The 24,258-nt window shown below is 36.3% G+C and overlaps 2 protein-coding genes across 3 annotated transcripts; both read right to left on the bottom strand.

Moving 5' to 3' along the window:
- Positions 1-1,023: 1,023 nt before the first annotated feature.
- On the bottom strand, positions 1,024-18,473 carry LOC132308272 (uncharacterized). Of its 2 annotated transcripts, none has more exons than XM_059806306.1 (16): positions 18,184-18,473; positions 17,891-18,076; positions 17,159-17,338; positions 16,373-16,781; positions 16,020-16,138; positions 15,849-15,926; positions 15,189-15,329; positions 14,633-14,677; positions 13,174-13,340; positions 12,873-12,951; positions 12,719-12,804; positions 12,116-12,245; positions 11,648-11,780; positions 5,767-5,933; positions 4,612-4,801; positions 1,024-1,753 (listed from the first exon to the last, which is right to left on the bottom strand). In XM_059806306.1, the coding sequence occupies exons 1-16, from the start codon at positions 18,301-18,303 to the stop codon at positions 1,545-1,547; spliced, it is 2,439 nt and encodes an 812-aa protein (XP_059662289.1). In that variant the 5' UTR covers positions 18,304-18,473; the 3' UTR covers positions 1,024-1,544. The 2 variants fall into 2 exon arrangements, with proteins under 2 accessions (XP_059662289.1, XP_059662290.1); XM_059806307.1 differs by having other exon boundaries at positions 1,024-1,750; positions 18,184-18,472.
- A 1,276-nt stretch (positions 18,474-19,749) lies between these two features.
- On the bottom strand, positions 19,750-22,484 carry LOC132309909 (beta-amyrin 28-monooxygenase-like). Its single transcript, XM_059808164.1, has 4 exons — positions 22,166-22,484; positions 21,012-21,196; positions 20,740-20,866; positions 19,750-19,832 (listed from the first exon to the last, which is right to left on the bottom strand). Exons 1-4 carry the CDS (start codon positions 22,482-22,484, stop codon positions 19,750-19,752), a joined length of 714 nt encoding a protein of 237 aa, XP_059664147.1.
- Between the last annotated feature and the right edge of the window lie 1,774 nt (positions 22,485-24,258).

The following is a 24,258-nucleotide window of genomic DNA, read 5'->3' as shown; positions in this document are numbered from 1 at the left end:
GAAACAAGAATTGAAGTAGACATGAAGCAGCCATGCATGGAGAGAGATAAGGAGAGAGATGGAAGAGAGAGAAACGAATTGGGATTAGGTGCTGGGGGCCTTTTATGCACAATGCTGAGGGACTTTTATGCACAAATTGTGAGGGGCAAAATGGAAAACAAAAGGGTAAAATGAGGTTTAAAGTTTTACTTTTTGTAACAAGTTGTCAGAGGGACCGGTTATGCACCTTTTTTAAATTTTGTGGAATTGCATGCACTTTTTCAAAAAGTAGGGACTTGTTCGACACAAAGTCTATATATCGGGGGGTTTTTGCACTTAATCCCAAATTCTTTATATAATATGATTAGATATGGCACAAAGTCTATATATCGGGGGGTTTTTTTGCACTTAACCCAAAATTCTTTATAAAATATGATTAGATATGGATTCGCCACCTCCATTACTAAATAAAAGAAAGACTGGAATATGACAATGCAACTCCGCGCGAATTGAGATTTTAATATATTCGTTTTAAGTCTTAATTTATTCAATTAATTTATTAAACAAACTTAGAGAAGGTCAGCATAATTTACCCATGAATGGTTCAAGTCTCCGTAACATAATTACAAATGTTCTTTAGCGGGGTATTATCCTGTGGTTCAATTGTTCAAATTTAGCAAAACTAAAATTCAGAAAACCAGATTTGTGCTGTTTTTCACCTTAACTTCATTTTTCAACTAAAATCAAATAATAACCACTGAAAACGAAAAGGTAAAACCTCGCCCACACTCTATTTGACAAGGATTTCTAACAGAGCAGAGGAGATCTCCATATAATTATAGTATAATTCTTCATGGTAGGCTAACAAATTAGGATGTGCATCAGACTCGAACAGATAGATGGACAGGATGTTACTATGTTCAACTTACCAAATGACAAAATCAATCTTTGAAAGTCACCTTGAAGAGGGAAGGAAGAAGACTAGGAAGTTTTCTGACTTTGAACCAGTACGATCTAATGCAAAATATTCACCCACACAAGATCTGCCCAAAATATCATTCACTTGAAACTCAAAAATAACTTCAGAGATCTGTAGTATAAATTTAGTGACTGTACCGAAAACAGTTTAAAACAGGTACTTCCTAAATGACCTAACCTCACAAATTTAAATGTTCAAAACAATGAATGGTTACAATACAAAAATTTTGAAGATCACCAGCCTGGCTTGCTTCAAGACTGAACAAGTCTCTCTTCAACAACTTGAGGCCCCAAAATAATTTTCCTCCATATTTATAGAAAGTTTCTTCAGTTCCTGTTAATTGCACATTACTTCCAAACTACATTGTCTACCCGCAGCCTCCGATTTTATGGCAACGTATTTGCATATCAACAATACAGCTTCCTCTCAACATGAATATGCGCGGAACAGGTAGCTGTTGCTTCTTCTTATCCAAGTCAAACTGATTTCATAGGAGACACAAATGGAAAATCCAAGATGGACTAAAACGGTAGATTCAGATGCTTAAACCGACAAGAATTAATTTTACTCTGGTCATATTGGAGAGTTACTGCAGTTCAGCACTTCTCTTTTCTAGCAATGATTCCAAAAACGCTGTACACAACTTGGTGAGAGGAGGAAGATTATAAGATGATCCAGTGAAGATGGTCTCCCAAGATTTTTCAGATGGTACCCATGGGACTGATGGACTCTGATTTCTCTTTCTGTTGAACTCTGGTAAATCTCCGTAGATAGACACAAAACCAAATTGCCCTGCTACAAGAAAAGTAAGAAAATCACTCATGATAGATAGCGGAATTCATCATCCTCATCGGCATTGTTTGGAAAATCCTTTGCTAGGAAGCAACAGTATGGATATAGTATGAGTGTATTTGTACACATGCAACCACAAAAAACTTGCAAAGCTATTATGAAATAGTGCATCACACAAAATTGTCATCCCTTTATTCCAGGGCATACTAAGATTCATTTGTCCTGCAACTTCTAAAAAATTTGAAGATCTTGCCCCCAGGAATACCTCAACAGTTCTAAAAATCCAAATATATTTATAGTAATACATAAAAAAAAATAAAAAAAAATAAAAAAAGTATAACAAGTTAGACAGTGGAGGTACAGAACATCTCATTTTTAAGTTTTGAAAACACATCCAAGCCCCTTTGGATCAACTTCCAAGAACACATACCTGCCGGCCCTCTTGACTCCCTAGAGTGCCACCCTCCATCATCCTCCCCGTGATGACAGGGAACAACCTGTCTCCACAACTTGGACCTCTCGATCCCAAATCTCCAAAGCCACTTACCTAACAAAGCCTTATTGAACATATCCAACCTTCGGATTCCCAAACCCCCCTTTTTGATTGGGGTACACACTCTCTCCCAGTAAACTAAATGGTAATTGAATTCATCACCCAACCCCCCCAGTTTTTTTCTTTTTGTTGGCCAATTGCTGAAAAAGATAAACAAGTCACTAAAAGACATGCCGTAACTCTTTGCACAATATTGCACATGTTTAAAAAAAAGACCCAAATCTGAAAGTAAAGATCTATATTATATATATAGCTAAACAATCATAACGATTTTATAAAAAATTAAAAAAAAAAAAAAAAAAACAATATACTGTTTGCCAAAAGGACACCTAATGTCCGTATTTTGTATTTCTGTTTTTTGTTTACAACAATATTTTTATGAATAATTTACATACTCTGAATTTTTAATTAATGAACCACCACCTGTTTACTTGTTGCACCATTAGTTAGAAAACAAACTTTTTGGGTAAATTACACTCACCTCCCTTGAGGTTTTGTCAAATTACACTCGGATAACATTGGAAATTTATTACTTGTACTCCCTTGAGGTTTAGTGTGGGCACTCAATGACCTCCCTCTTGTTAGATGAAATTTACTAAATGACTAAACTACCCTTTCATTGTTCAAAAAGACATTTCTAGCCTTGCACTGTGCAACAAAATTACAAAATCAACTCTCTCTCTCTCTCTCTCTCTCTAAAATTCTTAATCCTTCTTTCTCACTTCTTTTTTTTTTTTTTTTTTTTATCATCAAATTTTAATCATTTCAAAACACCTACCACAATACACGTGTATCGCATATATAAATATATACACACCCTCACATTCAACTCTCCAGTTCTCTAATTTCTGTTTTGTGGTTTTGATCATGGTGTCCATGGCCATGATACAAAGCATCTAAGTGACCCACATGAATGGGTCATGTTCTTTCTATACATCAGAGAAAACCTAGAACAACAGAAATATATATATATATATCAAACACAAAGCACCCAGCAAATAGATCAAACTCAAAAAAATCCCAAAACATACCAAAAAATCATTTATTTCTCTAAAATCCCCCGTCTTCCAATTCTCTCTCTCTAAAATCCCCCATCTGTCATTTCTTTCTCTCTCTAAAATTCCCACCAACTCCACCCTTCACTGCCATCATCAAGCCCCATCACAACAATCCCTACATGCCAATTTCCTTCATTCCGGATCAAACACCCAAGGAAATAATATAAGTACTTGAAATTCAAACGGATAATATATATACCAAAAATACATATACGCGTGTGTATCTATGTATGTATGTAAGCAAGTAAGAGTATGTAATGGAACCTTTGACACGGAAGAAGAGAATTAGGGTAAGGAAAGGAGATACAAGAAGATGGAGGAATATAGATTTAGGAAGATTTGAGTCATAGTGTTTGAAAATACCCTTGAGAGAGAGGTGAGAAATATACAAAAGAGGAGAAAAGAGGGAGTCAGGGTTGCCGTGGTGGTGACGGCGGTGGAAGGAAGAGGCAATGGGAGGAGGTTGAGAGAGAGAGGAAAGGGGAGTGGGCAACGGCAACTGTCGAGGTGCTGGTGGTTAGTGGAGGCGGCGACAACAAGGGAAGGAGGTGGAGATGAAAGAGAGAAACAAGAGAAGGAAAAAAAAAAGGGAGAAGATAATTTTTTTTAAGTTCTGCTGTTTGTGTAATACAGTATTCAGAGGGAAAAAATATAGGGTAATAGAGTCTTTTAGTTTGACATATATTTAATTAAATAAGAGTATAAAAAACAATTCACAGAATTAGGGGAGGCGAAAGTAATAAGCCTCAAACACTCCACTTATGTGAGATTTGCCCAAATCTCAAGGGAGGTCAGTAGTTAACCCAAATTTTGTTTGTGAACGCCCCGCGTGGGAACTAAATTCCTGGATCCGCCCGTCCATGCGCGCGCACTAGACAAGACCCATTCCCCCGCATTATGGATACTGTTCCAATTACAATGTCACTGTTCTGACAAAAAAGTAGTAACCTTAAAATCACGAAAATGAGATCAATCTTTGGACAATTTTGACCTCCTCCTAACACAGCAATTTAATTGAAAGATGCCTTGCAAGAGAGACAAAACTAGTTTTGTACCCTTGGTGAGTTGGTGAACAGAAGTCAAAGTATACCTCAGGGGTGATAAACCAGATGCACCAAAGCATTTCAAAATGTTAGCGTATAATAGCTCAATGGGAAATGGAATAATAACAGGAACAACAAAATGTGCAGCTACACTTGATAAAGTTACAAATAATTGGTCTAAAAATGATGAAAGAAATAGAAATTTACCGGTTTCCTCCAGATCAGCCCTGTGAGTAACATTGTGCTCAAGTGCTTGCTTTCCATATGGGTCAAAGATAACATACTCATGATCACCGTTTGTGTATGCAAGCAACACTGGCGCTGGTTTTTCATCAGAAATATTCTCTTCCAAGGAAACTGCATTTGTATGAAGAAAAGCAAGTCCCCCTCCCTTTGCCTGCAATACAAGCATACAAGAGTTGGAACATAATGCAAATTGCTTCAATATTCTTTCCAAATGTATAATCGATACTATGAAGCAACTGAATGTTTTGAATGACACAATACTCGTAAGGGACCTTTATTTGTCCACAAAAGGCCAAACAGTCTTAAAAATTAAAATTATAATAGATTAAAAAATATATATATAGACAGAATTATTAATATAATTAAGTTGAAATTTGCTATGCATCAACTAATCTATTGGAGTTTGAAAGATAAAAGATTAAATTATATATATCTAAAGTTTAAGAAGCTATTGCTAGGTGAAATGGTAAATATTCTGAAAAATGCGAGAACAGTGGTTTGATATTGCCAAAGACAGTTCTGTTCCATGTCTTCCTCTCCCAAAATCTTACATGGTGGGACTGGCACTGGGTTCTGTTGCATGTCTTCCTCTCCCAAAATCTTACATGGTGGGACTGGCACTGGCTAATGACCTTTATAAATCTTAATTCAACTTTACCTAGGACAGTTAATTTGCACATGACTAATTTGTTTTGCATTATATGTTAAGTGGTGGTGGAGAACTATAGGCATTTTAAGGGGGTAGAGAGAGATTAATGTGAAATACACGCCCCTCTAATAATCAAAACCATGTATGCACATCTTAATTATCATAATGACAGTTATGATGACACAACTTCTTGCCAAAGCCTCTGTATGTTCATCAGTTGAAGGATTATTTCATATGTAAAAACAAATACATTCTAAAATAAGCCAACCCCCCAAAAAATACCTTCCTTTAAACGAAAAATAAACAGACTGCACAATCTATAAAACAAGAAAAAAGAATACATGAAAAACAGTTTTCGATCCTGGTAGGATCAAGAGGACAAAGAAGCAACTCCCATTGGAGGGAAACTTCAAAAAACAAGAAAAAAGAAAAAATCGAAGGAAACCAAAAAAAAAAAAAAAACCTACCTTTCTTACGGACCAGGTAGCCACAGGAATCGGATCTCCAACATTGAATAACAAAATTACCCCGTTTGTATACTGCAGAGTGGTTTCATTAGACTCCATATCATTAGATGATTTAGGGAGAAGAGCAAGAACCGCAAAGGATGTAGAATCCACCGTACAAGCTACAGCTGCACAAAGAAGAAAACCTCAAGTCAGTGTTAAAGGTGTAAAAATCACAGATTAAAATGGCATAAATATTGCACAGAAAAAAATTATAAGAAAAACTAGCCAAAAGAAGTATGGGCAACAAATATGGAATTAAAATGTTGGACCTCATGGATAGGCTTGAAATATTAATATTAAAAATTAAGGTTCCTGTACCACCTTCTGAGTATTTAGAATGTAGAATTTTTAAGAATTTTTCATAAGATTCAGGTGCTCGTATTTGGGGTTTCGAAGTCATTAGTGCAAAGCTAATAGAACGTGATGACTTCGCACATGATACAGAATGATTTCAGTTCTATAACAGCGTATAATAAACTGTATGCATAACAAAGGGAGTGCATCTGAGTTACAAGTGCATTTATGCACTCATGGTGCTTGATTCTGAAGTAAAGATTAAACGACAAAGGGAGTGCATCTGAGTTATAAGTGCATTTATGCACTCATGATGCTTGATTCTGAAGCAAAGATTAAACCTCCCCCGAAACTTCTGCGGAATGTTTCAAAAATAAATGCGCAAAAGAATAAATAAATAAAGGAAGAAGAACAAGAAACCTGAACTCCCCTTCACCTCTGTTTGCCATTAAAAGAACCGTTTATTTAACAATTTAGTAGTAGTACTAAATCCCTAGAAGAACAAATAGGAAAAAAATGCAAAATTCAAAAACTTAAGAACATCAATGAACATAATATCACTTAGGTTACCAAGTATATCCTCAAAAAGTAGTTCTACATTTTGCTGGTCCAAGAGGCATGTTCGTAAACATAATTTTATAAGTTCCGTGAGTCCCATCAGTGGCAGATGATGATGCCATTAACTTCATTTTTGTACAAACAATATAGAATGCCTTCAATAAGAATTTGGAACTTCAGAAAATTAGGGCATCAACCTCGAAGCAGAACTTGAGAAAGAGAGAAAAGATGCTTCAATTAGAATTTGGGAGAGATTATTCATGTTAATTCGTCTTTTGAATGGGTAACTGCAAACTTTACACATTAAATCTAAGAGACTGCATGGGATAAGGGGTGGATTTTCTGTACACATGGAAACCCAATTTCTCATTGAATAGTAGACAGTCAACCTTGTTTAAATACAATAACTAATTATCATGCAGATCTTTTACATGTGATCCACCAGCACTTAAATCCAATGACAGTACTATTGCCTAATGGTTTTACAATTATTTTGATAATTAATGCATACGGTAATGAAGCAGCACCAAAAAGAGGGCACAGCAATTGCCCAAATATTGTATTCAAAGGAAGGCCTTGATCACTTTATAAATAAATAAATTATCTGAGTAGCTATGTCATATTTTCTACAAAAACCAAACAGTACTCCAGAAATGGGTTAACCCACCCTGCCAACCAACCTACAGAAAAGTTTGAGGTCATTTTTCATTATATTATTAATGAGTCTCCACACAGTCAAATATCTCTCCATATGCACCACATCAAACAACACAGAGCCATAAGCCAAGTTCTCCAGAAATGGGTTGATCTTAGGCATAAAAACTCCCAGTACTTTACACCTTTTTTGAATCAAAGACAAATAAAAGTCACTCGAGTGCATCAGATGAATACTAAATAAACCACAGATATATATTTTTTTCCAGATACCTTATCTTAAAAATGATAACATCAAACCAAGGCTTAAATCAGTAGTGATAAGTGCTGAAATATGCATTATTCAGCCCTTAATCTTCATTACTTAGCAACTTAGTTTATCTTTTCTTCCCTGTTTTAATCTTGATTTGTTTCATTCTCTACTTTCAGATACTTGAGATCCGACAGGGGTAATTCCAATGCCTTAAAGGTTTAAAGATGTCAAGCCTAAAGGCCAAAATTCAGACAATCCGATCGATCGGATTGTCTGTTCGAAATCCGATCAGACGGACTCTAATCCGATCGATCGGATACGGGTCTGGCAGTTGCGAATTTCAGATTTAAAGCCTTCTTCAAGGGAGCTCGTGGTGCAATCAAGGTGGTGTCCTTGTGTACGGGGTCTGACCTCATTGGGAGCCTAGGAATCACCTATAAATAGAAGATCAAGCCCATTTTGAAAGGAGAGGAGTTTTGGGGGATTAGAATTGGAATTTGGGGATCAAATTGGAATTTGGGGATCTCTCTCTATACTTTCTCTCTCTAGGGTTTGCTGTCAAGGTGGAAGGAGAAGGTGAAGCTAAGCATGGAGATGGAAATAGAAGCCATGAAGATGACATCCATCACCTCTATGTAGCTAGATCTTCACTTAGGGCTTGGATGAGCCATAAACTTGTGTCATTGTATATCTTGTCTTTCATTTTTGGGGATTTCTAAGTTGTATATATTTTGCTTGGTCTTATGGATTCAAACTTAGTTGTACCAAGATTTGTATTAATCAATTCTTCCAATTAATCTTCTAATTGACTCTATGTTGTCTTATATATGGTTGATTGTTGATTGATCTCTACATTGAGTACTCTTTGTAATTGTATTCAATGATGGCCATGCATTGTTTTCATTGGACACAATTGTTCTTTTTTTTTTTTTGATAAGTAAATTGTATTAAAAGCGTTCAAAAGAGGAACGCGTCCCAAACTATACAAAGACAAAACGGAGCCTATGAACTCAAAGAGCTCATAAAATCAACAATATCCTCAAGAGAGGAGTAGTCTCTCCCCTGACCCCAACAAAACAAATTACAAATGATAGAAAATTTTAACACCCCAATGGAGGATTCCTTTCCCTCAAAAGATCTTCCATTACGCTCTCTCCAAAGGCTCCACCAAATACAAAAAAGGGTCACCCTCCAAAAAACTCTGGCCTGAGCCCCCACCCATTGGCCCCTCCACATATCTAACAACTCCCAAGATGACCAAGGCATGACCCAATGAATACCAAACAGGCCAAACATCACACTCCAACAATCATGAGCCACAGGACAGTGCAACAAAAGATGATCCACCGACTCCCCATTAATCGTGCAAAGACAACACCTATTAACAATGATATGCCTTCGCTTCCTCAAATTGTCCAAAGTCAAAATCTTACTCCAAGCTGCAATCCACACAAAAAAGGCAATCCTAAAAGGCGCCTTAGACCTCCACACCGTCTTCCATGGGAATGAGGTACCATGAAAACCAGAAAGGCACACAAAAAAAGACCGGACCTGGAACATCCCCTGAGAAGAAGGCACCCAAATCAAGGAATCTGCCCCAGACCCCTCCACCTCCTGTCCATAAAGGAGAGCCAAAAACCCAGTGACATCATCCAACTCCCAATCCTGAAAAGCTCTCCGGAAACGCACATCCCAAGACAACCTTCCACTATCAAGGCGATAGTAGTCAGCAACCATAGCATGTTTGTCAACAGCAATCCTGAAAAGCCTGGGAAACAATAGGGCCAAAGGCCTATCATCACACCATGGGTCCTCCCAAAACCGGACAGTTCTTCCATCCCGAACTCTGAATCTAATATGTTTGGAAAAGGCATCCCACCCCTTACCAATGGCCCTCAACACCCCCACTCCATTAACAGACCTGACTAATCTAACTGACCACCCTCCTCTCTCCTCCCCAAAGCGACATGAGATAACCCTTCTCCATAATCTATGTCTTTCCTTACCAAATCTCCAAAGCCACTTATCAAGAAGAGCACAATTGAAAAGGGCCAATCTCCTAATTCCAAGCCCTCCCAACCGAATAGGCCTGCAAACCTGTTCCCATTTGACAAGATGATACTTGAACTCTTCTCCGCGACCCCCCCAAAGGAAATTACGTTGGAGCATTTCTAGTCTTCCAACAATAAAGGCTGGAATACGAAAAAGCGAAAGAAAGTACGTTGGAAGGCTTGACAAAGTGCTCTTCACTAACGTAACTTTACCGCCCTTTGACAGATATTGTTTTTTCCAACCCGCTAATCTTCTCTCGACCCGCTCAATCACCGGGTTCCAACTTCCCACCCTCCTAGCCGAGTCCCCCAGCGGCAAACCCAAATACGAGATGGGAAAGCGTTGCATCCCACACCCTAGAACAGCAGCCAGAGTGTCCACCTCTTGAACCTCCCCCACAGGAACAATCACACTCTTTCCCACGTTTACTTTCAAACCAGAAACGGCCTAGAAACAAACCAAAACACATCTCAGATACCTCAACTGGGATACATCAGCCTCACAAAAAACAATAGTGTCATCCGCAAAAAGTAATGAGAGATCTCCAACTGCTGAACTGATTCAGGGCCAATCTTGAAACCCCTAAGAAAACCCAAATCCACCGCCCTTCTCATCAGCCTGCTAAGGGCCTCCATAACAATAATAAAAAAAAAAGGGGAGAGAGGATCCCCCTGTCTCAACCCACAAGAACTACCAAAGAACCCCGAAGGAGAGCCATTCACCAACACCGAAAACCTGACAGTGGAAATACAAGAAACAATCCACTTCCTCCATCTCTCACCAAAACCCATCCTCTCCAACAGATAGAACTGGAAATTCCAGCAAACATGATCATTTGATGAATTATGCTTAATCTTGATGAGTTGTTCTACATCATAAAGTAATTGTAGTTAGGTAGACAATTCATACTTGAATTTGATAATTCATGCTTATTCATTACAATTGTGAATTTGTGATATTTGCTTGCTTAATGATATGTGCTTGTAGCCACATCCTCATAACAACTTGTTTTCCCCATTAATTAAAGGCATTTGGTGCAATTGCATAGGTTTAGTGGTTAAATTCATGCCCTAAGTCCCTATCACCATTACCTTACTCTAATTTCCTTCTCCTATTATCTCATTTGCAATTTCTATTTAGTTTAATTACATTTATAGTTTAAACAGACCAATCATCATCTTTTCAATCTCACACTCATTAATGTTAATTTCAGTCCAAGCCTATAGTCCCTGTGTTCGATCCCTACTCACTATACATCAAATATAGTTGTGTAGTGGCTTTATAAATTTAAAATTGGTGTTTCTCGATTGTCATATTATACACATCTATATTCATTGATCGTGAGTACGCATCAAGTAGCATTATTCAAGCTTTCAAATAGCTGAAGTGAATGACTGTTGCAGAGGATGTAATGCAAGCAAAAGTTTAGACATTAAGAAATCACAGACGCAAACACATAAATGCAAGCCAGTGGCCTAGCGGTACCAGGCCCCTACTTCCCAAAGGACTCAGGGGTTCGAGCCTTAGTGGAAGCATGTGTGTGTGTCACCAACTAAGGAAAAAAAAAAAAAAAATCACAGACGCAAACACATAAATGCACAACTAGCTAAGTCAAATTAAGCCAGCAAGGCAGGGACTCGTCTCGCCCCTAATAGAGTCAATAACCCAAACACAAACTCACCCCAATTAGTAATAAATATATTAATGCATGTTCTATTATTAGTTAACACTTTTTCTTTTCATTGTTTGTCATGATAATTTAATACTTTAACTACAAAGTTAACAAAATTCATGATTATGATTCTTATACTTGGAGTTCTCTACATCTATTTCAAGGTTGATTTTTCAGAAAAGTGTGTACAGTGGGTTATCCACCGCGGCTCCTATTTGGGTTTTAGGACGGGGTGGGAGATGACAGGGGTGAGCCGCCTCAAAACAACCCCGTTTACATTCCTACACACAACCCCAACAGAGGGGGTGGGCAGCACCAAAAAAAAAAGGGACTATGAGAGAGAAGAATATTCACACCTTCCACGTGAAGCTTGTAGGACCAAGATACAGACAGCTTTGACATACTCCAAAGAGAAACTTGTGGGTTTGAACCTCGGGATGCAGACACAAGATATTCTGACTTCCCAACAAATGCCAGGGTCTCAATTGGCTGCCAAAAAAAAAAGTTAACTTAAATAAGTACAGAATGTGTGTGTTGGGGGGGAAAGGGAGAGAGAGATCCACAATAATGGAATAATTCATTCTTTAGATGTAGGAATATTTCTATAATTTAATAGAAAATATGATGTTTAGCAGCATAATTTATTTTCTGTGACTTTGTTCATCAAGGTAAAAAACAATGACCTATTTATAATCTCACTTTTATGACCAGAAAGCACATAATTCTTGAAAACTCAAAATGAAGGCCAGGAAGCTAAAAGGTTCCAATTTATGTTTAGATAGCACAGTTACAGAAAATGATGCTCAGCTTATTCCGAGAATCACCTCAAGATTCTCTCCTATTACAGCCACTAGCACATTCTTCTCTGGGTCCCATAATGTAATAACAGTTTCTGCTGCAACAGCCAGAACAGAACCATCAGCAGAAAACGCAGCAGCTGTCATGGGCTTGTTTCTGGTGGAAAAAGAAAATATTCACTAAAGTCACAGGGACATAACAAAAGAAATAAGTAATTCTTAATGAGCAGACGCAAAACTAAATTATTATGCAGCAGCATATCTTTATTTATGTGTCAAGATAAAATACAAAAAGCTTGTTGAACAGATAAATGAAGTTATCTTCTGTATGGATGAAAAAAGTCCTGGAGATGCCTATCAATTGATAGTTACTATGCTGCTAATTGAGCTATCTTGACTCCCAGTCCCATCCAACTAAATACGTTGTCAATGGATATCAATAGCTTGTCTGATCTTTGTGCCACAGACCTTGGAACTTTTAGGATAGAATATTCAACTTTCTATTTTATTTTTGTTAATATTTTACATGTTAATCCACTAAAGTATATGTTATAAATTCCAAACTTTCGCAAGGAAAAAAGACAGTCATAGCCTAAAATTTAAATCATCTAAACTGAAGCAAGATCATACTTGTATGAACCGACAGCATGGCATGTCCACCCAGTGTTCTGAAGCATTTGATTCTTCTGCCGAATCTCATGGTTGTGAACCCAAATCTGTAAGATTTCAAGTGTCACACAGCAAACAGTTAACTAAAAAAAAAAAATCCAATTTATCCAGTTACCTTGAAGTTACCACCATAAGAAGAGCTCACAGCAATATCACGTGTAGGATGGAAAGCAATGGCAGAAACACCAGCATCCCTATACAGTATTCAGCAGGTAGTATAATGTTCATTTCTGTGTTGGCATATGTTATTGTACTCAATATTTTAAACTTCTATTTATTCAAAAGAAAATGTGGTTGTACTGGCAAGTAAAATGAACTTCACTCATGCTTAACTCCTACAATTTAATCAAAGTTCATAATAAGAGTATCATGGACCATTAAAATATTTTTTGTTAATGAAAAAACAACAGACAAACCTGTGTGGTTCATAAATGATGGTCGACAAGCTAAAGTCTTTACTCTTTGATCCACGTGCCCAAAACTTAAGCGTGACAAGGCCTCCTATTCCTTCTTCAGGAAGCTTAGTTTCAACAGTACTCATCATAGAGCCATCAAGGGATAGGGCCACCAAAGTCACTATTACCTGCCATCGCAAAACTGAAGGCTTAGATCTTGATGATATTATTTAACCAACGAATTTATAATAATAAGTTTGATCATACACATAAAAGTAGGTATATATCATAAATATTATAAATAAATAAATAAATAAGAAAAAGAAAAAAAAAACCATTAACCATTACATAGTATTGTTCCCATCGAAGTTGGCAGTGTTGGGAGGGAGGGACTGAATTAAGATCTAGTCTCTTGATTTACACACACAGTGGTTCCATCAGGCTCAGACCAGAGTTCTCCCACTTGAGAGTTAATAACCAATACTAATCGTGGAAAATTTTCAATTATGTATTAGATGATGTTAATATAAAAGGTCATTACCATGTCCCGATCAGTCAAGGGAGATGGAAGGGTGGACTGGGTGCAGACCTAACTCTTAGCATTACTTTCTCAAAGTAGCTGCAATTAAAAGATATTATAATTAATACTATTTTGACAGGAACACTATTCTGATAGGAAGTGTTGTATTAAATCCTTTTGTGCAGTAAATACAAGTTCTTTTATCCTCACACCTTATAAACTTTATTTAATAAGTATTTTTCTCGGATGAAAAAATAAGACCACTAAAGTTTTAGCTCAACTGGTATCGGGGTGAAAGAATTCTCAAAGTACAATGCCTAGATGCACAGTACAACAACAACAACAACAATCAAGCCTTTTCCCCAACAATTTGGGGTCGGCTACATGAATTCCATGTTTCCATTCCGCACAATTTAAGGCCATAGCCTCAGTCAAGTCTGGATGCACAGTATCCATATTTAATATCACTGAGAAAGTTTTAAAAAATATTAGTAACTATAGAAAAATATAGGTTTGCTAAAAATAATAGATGTTGATTGTGATTTGTGGATATTTCCAAATACAAATTACAAGGGTCCTACCATAGATAAATTTTCAGCAACATGCTGCAAAACAACAAGAGGAAAAAAAAAAAAAAAATTTGAAGGAAGAAAAGAGTAACGGAAAGGGGAAAAAACTAAAAACAAAATCAAGGGTGTAAATGACAACTTAGATTTGGTCTTTATAATGGCATAAATCAAACCAACTTACTTGAAGTAATTGCACTAGCCCACTAAGTCCTGAAGTTATGGAATATGGAAGGTAATAGTCATAAATAATATCAGGAAGAAGTTGGACATCATATAAGCATCACAAAAACACCAAAACATTGAGCCTTCTATCTTACATTAAAACCCATCCAAAACAGTGAAATATGGGACTGAATCCACAAATACCGAGATTGAAAAAGAAAATTCGTACCGTGACGTCATCACCTGGTTGATGGTTCCTTTCACAGACTTGGACCTGCAGAATAAAAAATTGAAACACATGAAATCCCAAATACTGATTATGTACAAAAATCACAAACGGTTGTTTGAAAATATTAAATCCTCTACTGTAAAGTAGGTGATATGCATATGGAATGGGAGATTGGGCCAATTTGATGTCTTACACCCAGAAACCTAAATTCAGTAACATCAACACCAAACCTACTCTAAAAAAAGTAAATATAGAGAAATCTTCCGAAGGAAAAGGCAATGATGAAATGTTTCACTGATTGTAAGCGAATAACTACCATAAGATCAGTAGTATAATTAACTATCGATTGAACACCACTATCCTCCATCCAGGACCTCAGAAACCAAAAAAGTAGAATCACTTCAAAACACATGCACAAGCAAAATCATTATATGTAATGTTTCACATGTTTACAACCTAAACGATAAGAGCGAAATCATTTCCTTGAACTAGTTATAGAAAGTAAAATTCCTGAAACTGAAAATAATCAAACTCTTGGACAACTGAACATGCTTACCTCTGAAATTTCACGGTCATCAAACAAACTGTAGAATTGGATGCGGTAGTTCTCTGTACGTATGGCAGCCAACCCAGCGGTTTGATCAAACACAAGCCCGCTAGATGAGCCTATAAATATTTCTGGAACTGAACAAGGGAGCTGAAATTACGGTGTAAAAGCATGAAGACCTTTATTTTCCAAAATGAAACAAGAAAACGTGGAGTTGAAATGTTGAATACAAACAGTACAAAACAAGTTCAATACTAAAGAAATAGGCACGAGCATTTAAAATGAAAAGTAATATTAGTATATAAACAGAGATAGCATCATGAATAGATCAATACTATTTGACATACGGTGCACATTAGTAGACAACCCAGAAGGGCCAATTACTAAAATACCCATACATTCTGCTCCATGCAAACATGCATGCACGAGTGAGAAGGAAGGAAGGAAGAAGGGGGGTAAGGGGGGGGAGGCGCGGTGGTGAGGGGGAAGATGCCATTTTTTCAGGCTTCATTCCCGTCATAGGTTCTCCCAGATTTAAATCATAAAAATAAAATAAAATAAAGTGTGGGTGCAAATATGACCGTGACTAAAATAAATAAAGCACATTTGTTATTTATTATTATTATTTTTTGGTGTCCAAAGAAAACAAACAAGTTGAGTGGAACAAACCTTGATCCCAGAAATGGACTTCAAAATCTCCATTGAAGGCATTTTCAGAAGATGAATTTGATTATCCGCACAAGACATCTGAAGAAACTCAGTTCAGTTTCAGAAGAAGAAATTCATGATTCTGGTACAATTCTATGTCCAAGAAGAGTAAAAAAAAGAAATCCTTCTTACAGAGGAAAGTGAAGGATCTGGAGAATTAATAAAGTATAAAAGTGGAGATCCTATTCGTGGTAGGAAATTCTTCTTCCCTGTGTCTAGTTGCCAAACTACAAGAACCCCTTCCTTTCCACCTGAAGCAAGTAAAGAGATCAGATATTAGAGAAAATATGATTTCCCCCATTAAAAGTACAAAATCAGTAACAAGATTGATCGGAGAAAATAGTAATGGAAGAGAACGCTCAAATCAAGTTCTTGAGTGTTTCACGTGAATGCATACTCACATATCAACAGGTAAGTAAAGCCTACTACAGGTAAGAGTTAATTTTTTTTTCCCACTCAGTCAGTTAAGAGTTACATTTACCTACCTGAATATAGATACGCTCCATCAGAAGAGAAAAAGAGAAGCTTCACTTCATCAGAGTGCCAATGCCATGTGGTGCAGGAATCGGCATCATCATCTCCCCTCACCCCAGGTCTTTCATCCTCATTCTTAATCGACCCTCCAATTACAGATTTTTCACCAACAGCAAATGTATTATTACCAAAACCCCTCCAAATTGAGATCCTTCCTGTTACATCACCTGCAGCTATAATTCTCTCGGTTGGATGAAAAGCAAGAGTTGTCAACTTTTTGGTACGACGCAATCTCATTTTCTTAATCACAACCTGCTCAGAATCTTTTGCTGGGACTTCCCATATACGAAGCTTCTGCTTCTCCCGGATGCCAATGTATTTCCCAGAGGAAGAAATGGTTATGAATTCTGGTTTTTTAGTCTGTAGAAATAATGAAAATTTGTTTTCATGCATTGTTAATTACATCAGGTATATGCAAATATAAAAATTCATATGCATGAACAAGTTAACAATATGAATGATACCAATTTCATATGAAACAATACCACCAGTAAACGCATTATATTTTTGCAGTAGATAAGTAAATGTATTATGTTCCGAGAACTCTTACCCGATGTACCGCATGCTTAATAAATATGAGAATTTAAATGCTCAAGCGTACTATATAATAATACAAATAATACACATATACACGTACAGAACGTGTAAATTAATAGATGCATCTGTAAGAATAACTAAAGGATAAATATGTCAACATATGAACAATACGGTAATCATCCAAATTATATAAGAATCACCTCTGCCAAAGTGAGTCTACCCACTAGACGACATTTTGTCAAGTTACACTTCCGGATTTGCCCGCTTAAATTGTTAGGCCGATTCTCCTGCTCTTTTATATCTTCAGTAGAAACATAAGCGAAAAGATCCGGTGGTTTTAAATTGTCAACCACCTGTTTGGCTAACAAACCTGGAATCACCTAAACATCACAATGACAAATGAAAGAAGTTTAAATTTTTATTTTTTTTTAATCGACTAAGAATGACAAAATAGAAAGTATAGATGTAAAAGTAAAGACATCTTTTGACGATTTCCATTTTTTTTTTTCTCCATTTCTATTTGATAAATATCTATTCTAGAACTCCATAATCCATAGAATATCAAATTGATTCAGCATCGTCAATTGGGTTTACTAATCCTGTTTTGCTTTTCTATATTTTTCCTTTCCACCCCCATTCAAGATGACGCTGTCAAACCCAATGAAACCCATAGTATTTCCAGCAGAAAAGACGATGATAACCAAATTCAAAATCTTGTGATTCTAATGGTTTTGAAAAGAACTCGATGCTCAACTCAGCTTAGCCACACAGTTATGTAGGTACAGTCAAATATCTTAATTTTCTAAAGCCCTGCACTTTTAGAAATCTGATATTCAAACTTTGTCACTTGCTAACAGAGTATAAAATCCAATTTAGTGTTAGAAAAGAGAAAAACAAACCCAGCATAAAAAAAACTAAAATTGCCAAATTACCATGGAGAAAATCGGAAAACGAATCTCAATAGTCTTCATCAATTCCGGTGCAGAAAAATCCCAGTACCTAATGGTCCCATCAAGAGAAGCGGTCCAACAATAGCACAACATTTTACTGGCAGATGAAGAAGCGGGCACAACTATAATTGATGTTACAAGTGCCCTGTGACCTTCCAACTCCGTTAACTACAAAACCTCATACAAAAGTCCCCGTAAGCAAAGCCCAATGTGTGCATATCTATATCAATATATGGATATACAAACAAATTGTAGAAAGAGGTAAACAAAGACACCTGTAAGCCAGTGGAGGTGCTGAAGACCGATATGGTGTTGTCTGTGCAGACAAGAAGCTTCTTTGCATCGTTTGAAAACGCCGGAGGCGAAGAAACAAAGCTTCTTCCACCCCTAATCATCTCTCTCGTCAAGGTTATGTAAAGACTCGTGAGTGAATATAAATATAAATACTGTAATATGTATATGAAGAAGATGAATCAAATGAACTTCAACACGAGCATTTGGGTAATTAAGACGATGATGAACTGCTCTCCTCTTCCTTCCAAAACCCTAAACCCAAATTTTGTTAAAATTACCCTTCTTTTATTTCGGCGGGTCTTGAATGGGTTTGGACATAAGTACCATTTTCTGCCCAGGCAAAACCCAAGCAGATTACATAAGTAAAACCGAAAGATAAGGCTACTTTCGGCCCAACATAAGCAAGCATTGAGGCCAGCCCAACACAAAAAGTGGATTACAGTTGATAACAACCGGATTAGCTGTAATCCAAAGCAATTCTAAACAGTCCGGTGATCTAGGTTTGAGAAGATCGTGAAAGCGCCAACGTCAGGGATAGCAGCAGATCGTGAATTTTTGATCGGATGTAATAAGGTCGGTCAAACATCCAGTTCCGTTTTGGGCCTGTTCATTCAAGTTAATTGTGAAGAAAACAGGAGAGTGGGACTCCTTTGTTTACGGGCCAACTGAAATTCCTCGTCTTATATCTTTTGGTCCGAAATGGCTGTCACATTTTGGGCCGCTTCTTTTCTTGTATATAGATTATATTTTATCTTTGGGTAGGCAAGTAAAAGTAATTGTACAAATAAAGAAAAAAAATTTACAAAATGAAATTGGGGCATACCTAAGCCCAATAGTACAGGCCCAAAACCAACCGGGCCAAAGAAAGAGAGAAAAATCTCATCCAAATTACTCCTCATTTACCTGTCCTAGGGTCGCTCATCAATAAATAGAGGAAAACGATATTTTAGGCAACCAAAAAAAAAAAACCAACAAAATACCTATTTTAACATGGCAATAAATAAATGGTTCTCTCAAGCGCCCTCACACCATATTAAATATAGTAAGTTTCTTTAGACAAAAATACCATTGCAGCAATTTTTTTTCATGTCTTCTTTACCTTTTTCTCTCCTGACTTTCCGTATGATTAACTCTTTTTTTTTTTGTCGTCTTCATCTTTTTTCTCTCTATATGTTAATCCTCTTTATATTTTTCTTTGAAATTTTGCTCTTTATAAAATATTTTATCCACTAAAAGACTCGTTACAGTGAATGAGATTTTTATCCTAATCTGTTGTCTTAATATCATATAAGATTTCCACCCAAGAAAAAACACACAAAAAATATCGATGGAAGATTTTCAATTTTCTTCCACTTCCAACTTTAAAGCAATTAAGATATGGGTTTGTGAAATTTTGTTAATTTTTTTCTCTCATTTCTCATATATACACACATTGAGAAAGAAAAGTAAAGTAAGATGAAAGAAAATAATTAACAAAAATTCCCCAAACCCAAATCTTTAAAGATTCAATTTGATCATAATTTGAACAAATTTTGCAAATTGGGCCGTCATATTGGTGCTCGATTGCGCCGGCGGTAAATATTCACGGTCTCCACCATGTCTTTGGTGATGATTGCAGTTTCACGGCGTTCTACAGATCAAGAGAATGTGGAGAGAGGACAGACATTTATCTCTTTATTTGGATAGAGAGAGAAAAAAGATCTTCCAATTTTTTTTAACAGCTGTGTTGATATATTTAGATTTTAAAGTAGCCCATACAGTAACCTACACGTGGAAGTCGTAATATATCGGTTTTTTTTAAGTCAGACGAAATAGCAGTACTCATAAATAAATAGTTCATGAATCAGCAACTTTCCAGTGTTATTTAGTAAAAGAAAATTTTTTTTTTCAATTTTTTTTAGAAAAGTTTTAGAATTTTGACATCGAAATTTGTAACGACATAAAATTCAAACACTTTTACCTAGTTATTTGAAATTTTTTGTGATTAATTACATAATGTTCAATTTATTTCACAAGGACATAAAGTTCAATTTGTTTCACAATGACTGTTGATATTTGTTTTTTTTTTTTTCCACCATTAGAAATCCAAGTTATATACATATGGTATATGCGCATGAGATCGATCCACAATCCACATCCAAATTTTTACATAAAACTGCAATTTTCTTTTCCTAAATAATAATTAAAAAAAAAAATCAATCCATATTAATTATTATTTCAAATGAAACTACAACAACATCCCACGGTGCTATACATGCCATCAAAACTTGTGGCTCAAGCGAATAGGCTAGCTTATTGTCATGGACTTGGACCTTGTGTGGCGCCTGGCGTAACCTCTTGGTTGCTGGATGTCACATTATGCTAACTGAGGTTGAAGATGAACCGGAAGTCCTCGGGTTGGTGTAGGTATCACATTGCCTACTATCTTCTCATTTGGATACCTTAGCTCCCATTTCATCCTTTTTGACTATGTAATGGAGAAAAGTGAGTAAAACTAGTCGAGCATACTCTTTTCTGGGGCATATATATCCGAGGACCTCCACCAAATGGGACATTTGTGTAAGGTGGAGAAACATCCGCTTGCTCGAACCTGGCAGGATCAAACTTTTCAGGGTTTGAAAAGTGTTTGGAGTCCTTGTCTGTGGTACTGACTGTCCAATAAATCTGCGCGCAATGAAAGGCAAAGAAATAGTTGAATTGTTGAACTATTGCCAAAGACTACTTAAATAGATATAGAGAGAGAGAGAGTTAATATATTAATTATTGTAGTTGAACATATATATATATATATATATATATATATATATGCCTTCCAACCCTTTGGAATGGTGAAACCTTCGTATGTGATGTCAGTTATGACTTCTCTGAACGTTCCTTGAAAAGGCGGTATGAGTCTCATCGCTTCTAGTGCTATGTTCCATATGTATTTCATCTTCTGCAAGTCATCCCAATTGAGTTTCTCCGAGGTTTTAGAGCGGCTAATCTCCGGTTGTTCTAATTTGAAACAATCATATATATAATGTCAGTTTGGAAAAAGAAAAAATGGTATATATATATGTGTGTGTGTTTGTGTGCTTATCGTCGAGTGTTTCTGTTTTATACGTTCATTAGAGGATGATAATTTGTATCAGCAAATTTAAGAACCAAAATAGATGTTCTGCCATATATTTCAAAGCCTAGTCTTTGGTTCATTAGTTGTTATAGATCTACGAAATTCTAATTAGAACTAATTAAAACAATTTTTTTTTTTTTTTTTTTTTGGGGGGGAATCCATTCATATAAAAAAACATCAGATCAACCAATTAATTCTTCTTAACAGTTTCAATGCTCCTTGAATCTAGCAAATGAATAAGTTGAATTAGGGACTGGACCACTAACCTAACCGCCCCAAAATTATGTTTAAAATCTCAAAACAGTTTTACTAGTAATATAGATAAAGTATGATTTGGTTGGTGGACTCTTTTTGAATTATTAATTTCTGGTATTGGGTTTGGGACCTAGCTAGGGTTGATATTTGCAACCCTAAAATCCACCACTTAGAGGTGAATATAATTAATTATTTTGTTTCTTTAAAAATGGGGTCACAATAGTTTATCAATTGAAGTGCCGACCAATTGGTCAGTCCATGACCAAAAAATAAGTAAATAGAACAAATGAAACCTATCCAAATTGTTTTTAAGTGATTCAAATATAAATGAATAATTCAAAACAAAAAATAAAAATCACAAAAGCTTTTCAAGAAAAAAATAAAAATAAAAAAATAAAAATAGCCTAGTGTTCATATTTTTACACACTTCGTCTAATAAATAACATTGATTCAAAATCAAAAATCATATACAAATTATAAATAAGTGGTATATTTACCTGCTCGAATTTTGTCATAGATGTCCGGTCTTTCTCAAATGAATTTCATGATGAACGTTAAAGCAGTGGCAGGTGTGCTAAACCCTACCACAAGTAAACCCATGACCTTGTCAGCAACTTCATTCTCCGGCAAGACACGATGGGTCACCGGATCGCTACTGACAATCATATGTGACAGAATGTCAAGCGTTTTCACTGATCCACTCGACAAAGCTGCTTTCCTCTCCTTAATAATAACCAACATCTCCTTCCTAATAGCATCCGCTGACCTTTTCACATGACGGAAAATTGTCCACGGAAAATCAACTAGCATGGAATGGAGCCCCATGGTCATGCCATCCAACAGTCCAACTAGTTTTGCAATGAGTTGATGGTCTTCAAGACCCAAGAAAAACCGACTCGATAGTGTTGCAGTCATTAGCTGATCGAGCAAGGTCATACACCTTCACACTTGGCTTTCCCTCCCACTGCATTTTCAAGTGTTATTGGATCCTCGAATCCATGTTGTCCAAGTACCGCACCAGCGCTTCAGGCTTGAGAAAACCCGGAGCGCGAAAGTAATGCACTTCTGTTTGACGTGGAATGGAAGCGGAATTGGCTGTTTGGTAGGTGTAACGGAAGAGAATCTGAGAGTTGTATGGACGCCAGCTGTGGAACAGTTTATCCTCGTTGGCGGCGAGGAATTTGTTCCCGGCTGTTCCGCAGAGGACGACGGTGATCTGCTCGCCGTACACCTAGATTTTGAAGATTTTGGACGAGTATTTTTTCATACGGTCATTGATGAATTTTTCAGGTTGCCATACAAGAATTCATATGTTTCGCTCATGAATGGCCACCCAAAGCTACCTGGTGGAACATTGGTTTTATTGGTGGATTTTGATTTGTAAAGAAAAATGGTGAGAGAAACAGTGAAGGCTATGAGGATGGTAACTGCTACTACAGAAGGAAATAAGAGGTCCATGGTTTGTGTATGGGGCTTAGGAATGGTTTACCAACAATTATGTAAGAGTGTTTAGCTTTTCCCTTTTATATAGTATTACGGATAGAGATAAAGATGCTTTTGGGTTTGTTATTATTATATGACCCTTTTTTTTTTCTTTTTTTTTCTTTTTTTCTTGATTAAAGATTTCAGTTTATTTATATTTGTATTAAGTTTCATCTTTATTTGCTTGAATGGCCGAATATACTTTGTTGAAGCATCTTTTGACTAATGCCAAAAAGTTTCCTTTCTTAGAGTATTTCCAATACTAAAATGCTAAATTTGGATGTCAAATCTATATTTTGACAGTGCTACAGTGTCAAAATATTACATTTTAGCAATTCTGCTCCAATAATGCAATTTATGCAAAATGTTTTTTTTTTTTTACACAACCACTATTCTTTTTCAACTACCATGTCCACCATTCATATTTGCATCAATAATGTTAATATTAGGTACATTCCAATTCAAGTTGTAGACATTAAAAGGAAACTAAAATTAAACTTAATTAAAAAGAATCAAAAATCTAAAATATCTTGTCAAAAAAGGACAAAATATATATATATGTATACATATATGTATAAATTTATATATTTGATTATATTATTATATAAATTTTTTTATATAATTTTTTTTTCTTTTTCGAAAATTTATATATATTATATACATGATAGGGAAAATAAACCTATCTTGACTTAACAATAAAGGCAACCAAGTGTTGACCAGCCGCCAGATCATGTCGGTGATCAACGATAATATTTTATTATTAGAGGTAACGATTTCCATGGATAAGAATGATGACAAATCTTATGCAGGATAAGATTTCCATGGGGATGATGACAAATCTTATCAAGAATAAGATTTCGTGGGATAAGTCCCGTGGGATGAGGATGATGAAATTCCCTTATCGAAAATAAGGGAAGCGACGATAAATAGGACGACGATTCGGGAATAAGGTATGACAAAAAAACTACTATTAAATTCTTGCCTTCTTTTTGGATCTCCGGTGACTAACTTGACCGTCGGAAAGCTCTTGGCAGGCACCACACCGGTGTCGTCAAGGTTCATCGATCTTCTCCTCTGTTCCTTGTAGGAAAACAGTGTCATATCGGACCACGTGAATTTCACCCTCAACAGTTGGCGTCATCTGTGGGAAACGACGATTCCCTTGAATCAATTAATTACTCTGTTGGGTATATACGTTTACAGTCCA

Source organism: Cornus florida, unplaced genomic scaffold (assembly GCF_030987335.1).
Source record: "Cornus florida cultivar Cherokee Brave unplaced genomic scaffold, ASM3098733v1 CherokeeBrave_3.0.0_Hap2_Chr05, whole genome shotgun sequence".
Lineage (NCBI taxonomy): Eukaryota > Viridiplantae > Streptophyta > Magnoliopsida > Cornales > Cornaceae > Cornus > Cornus florida.
This window is presented reverse-complemented; position numbering and strand designations above follow the sequence as displayed.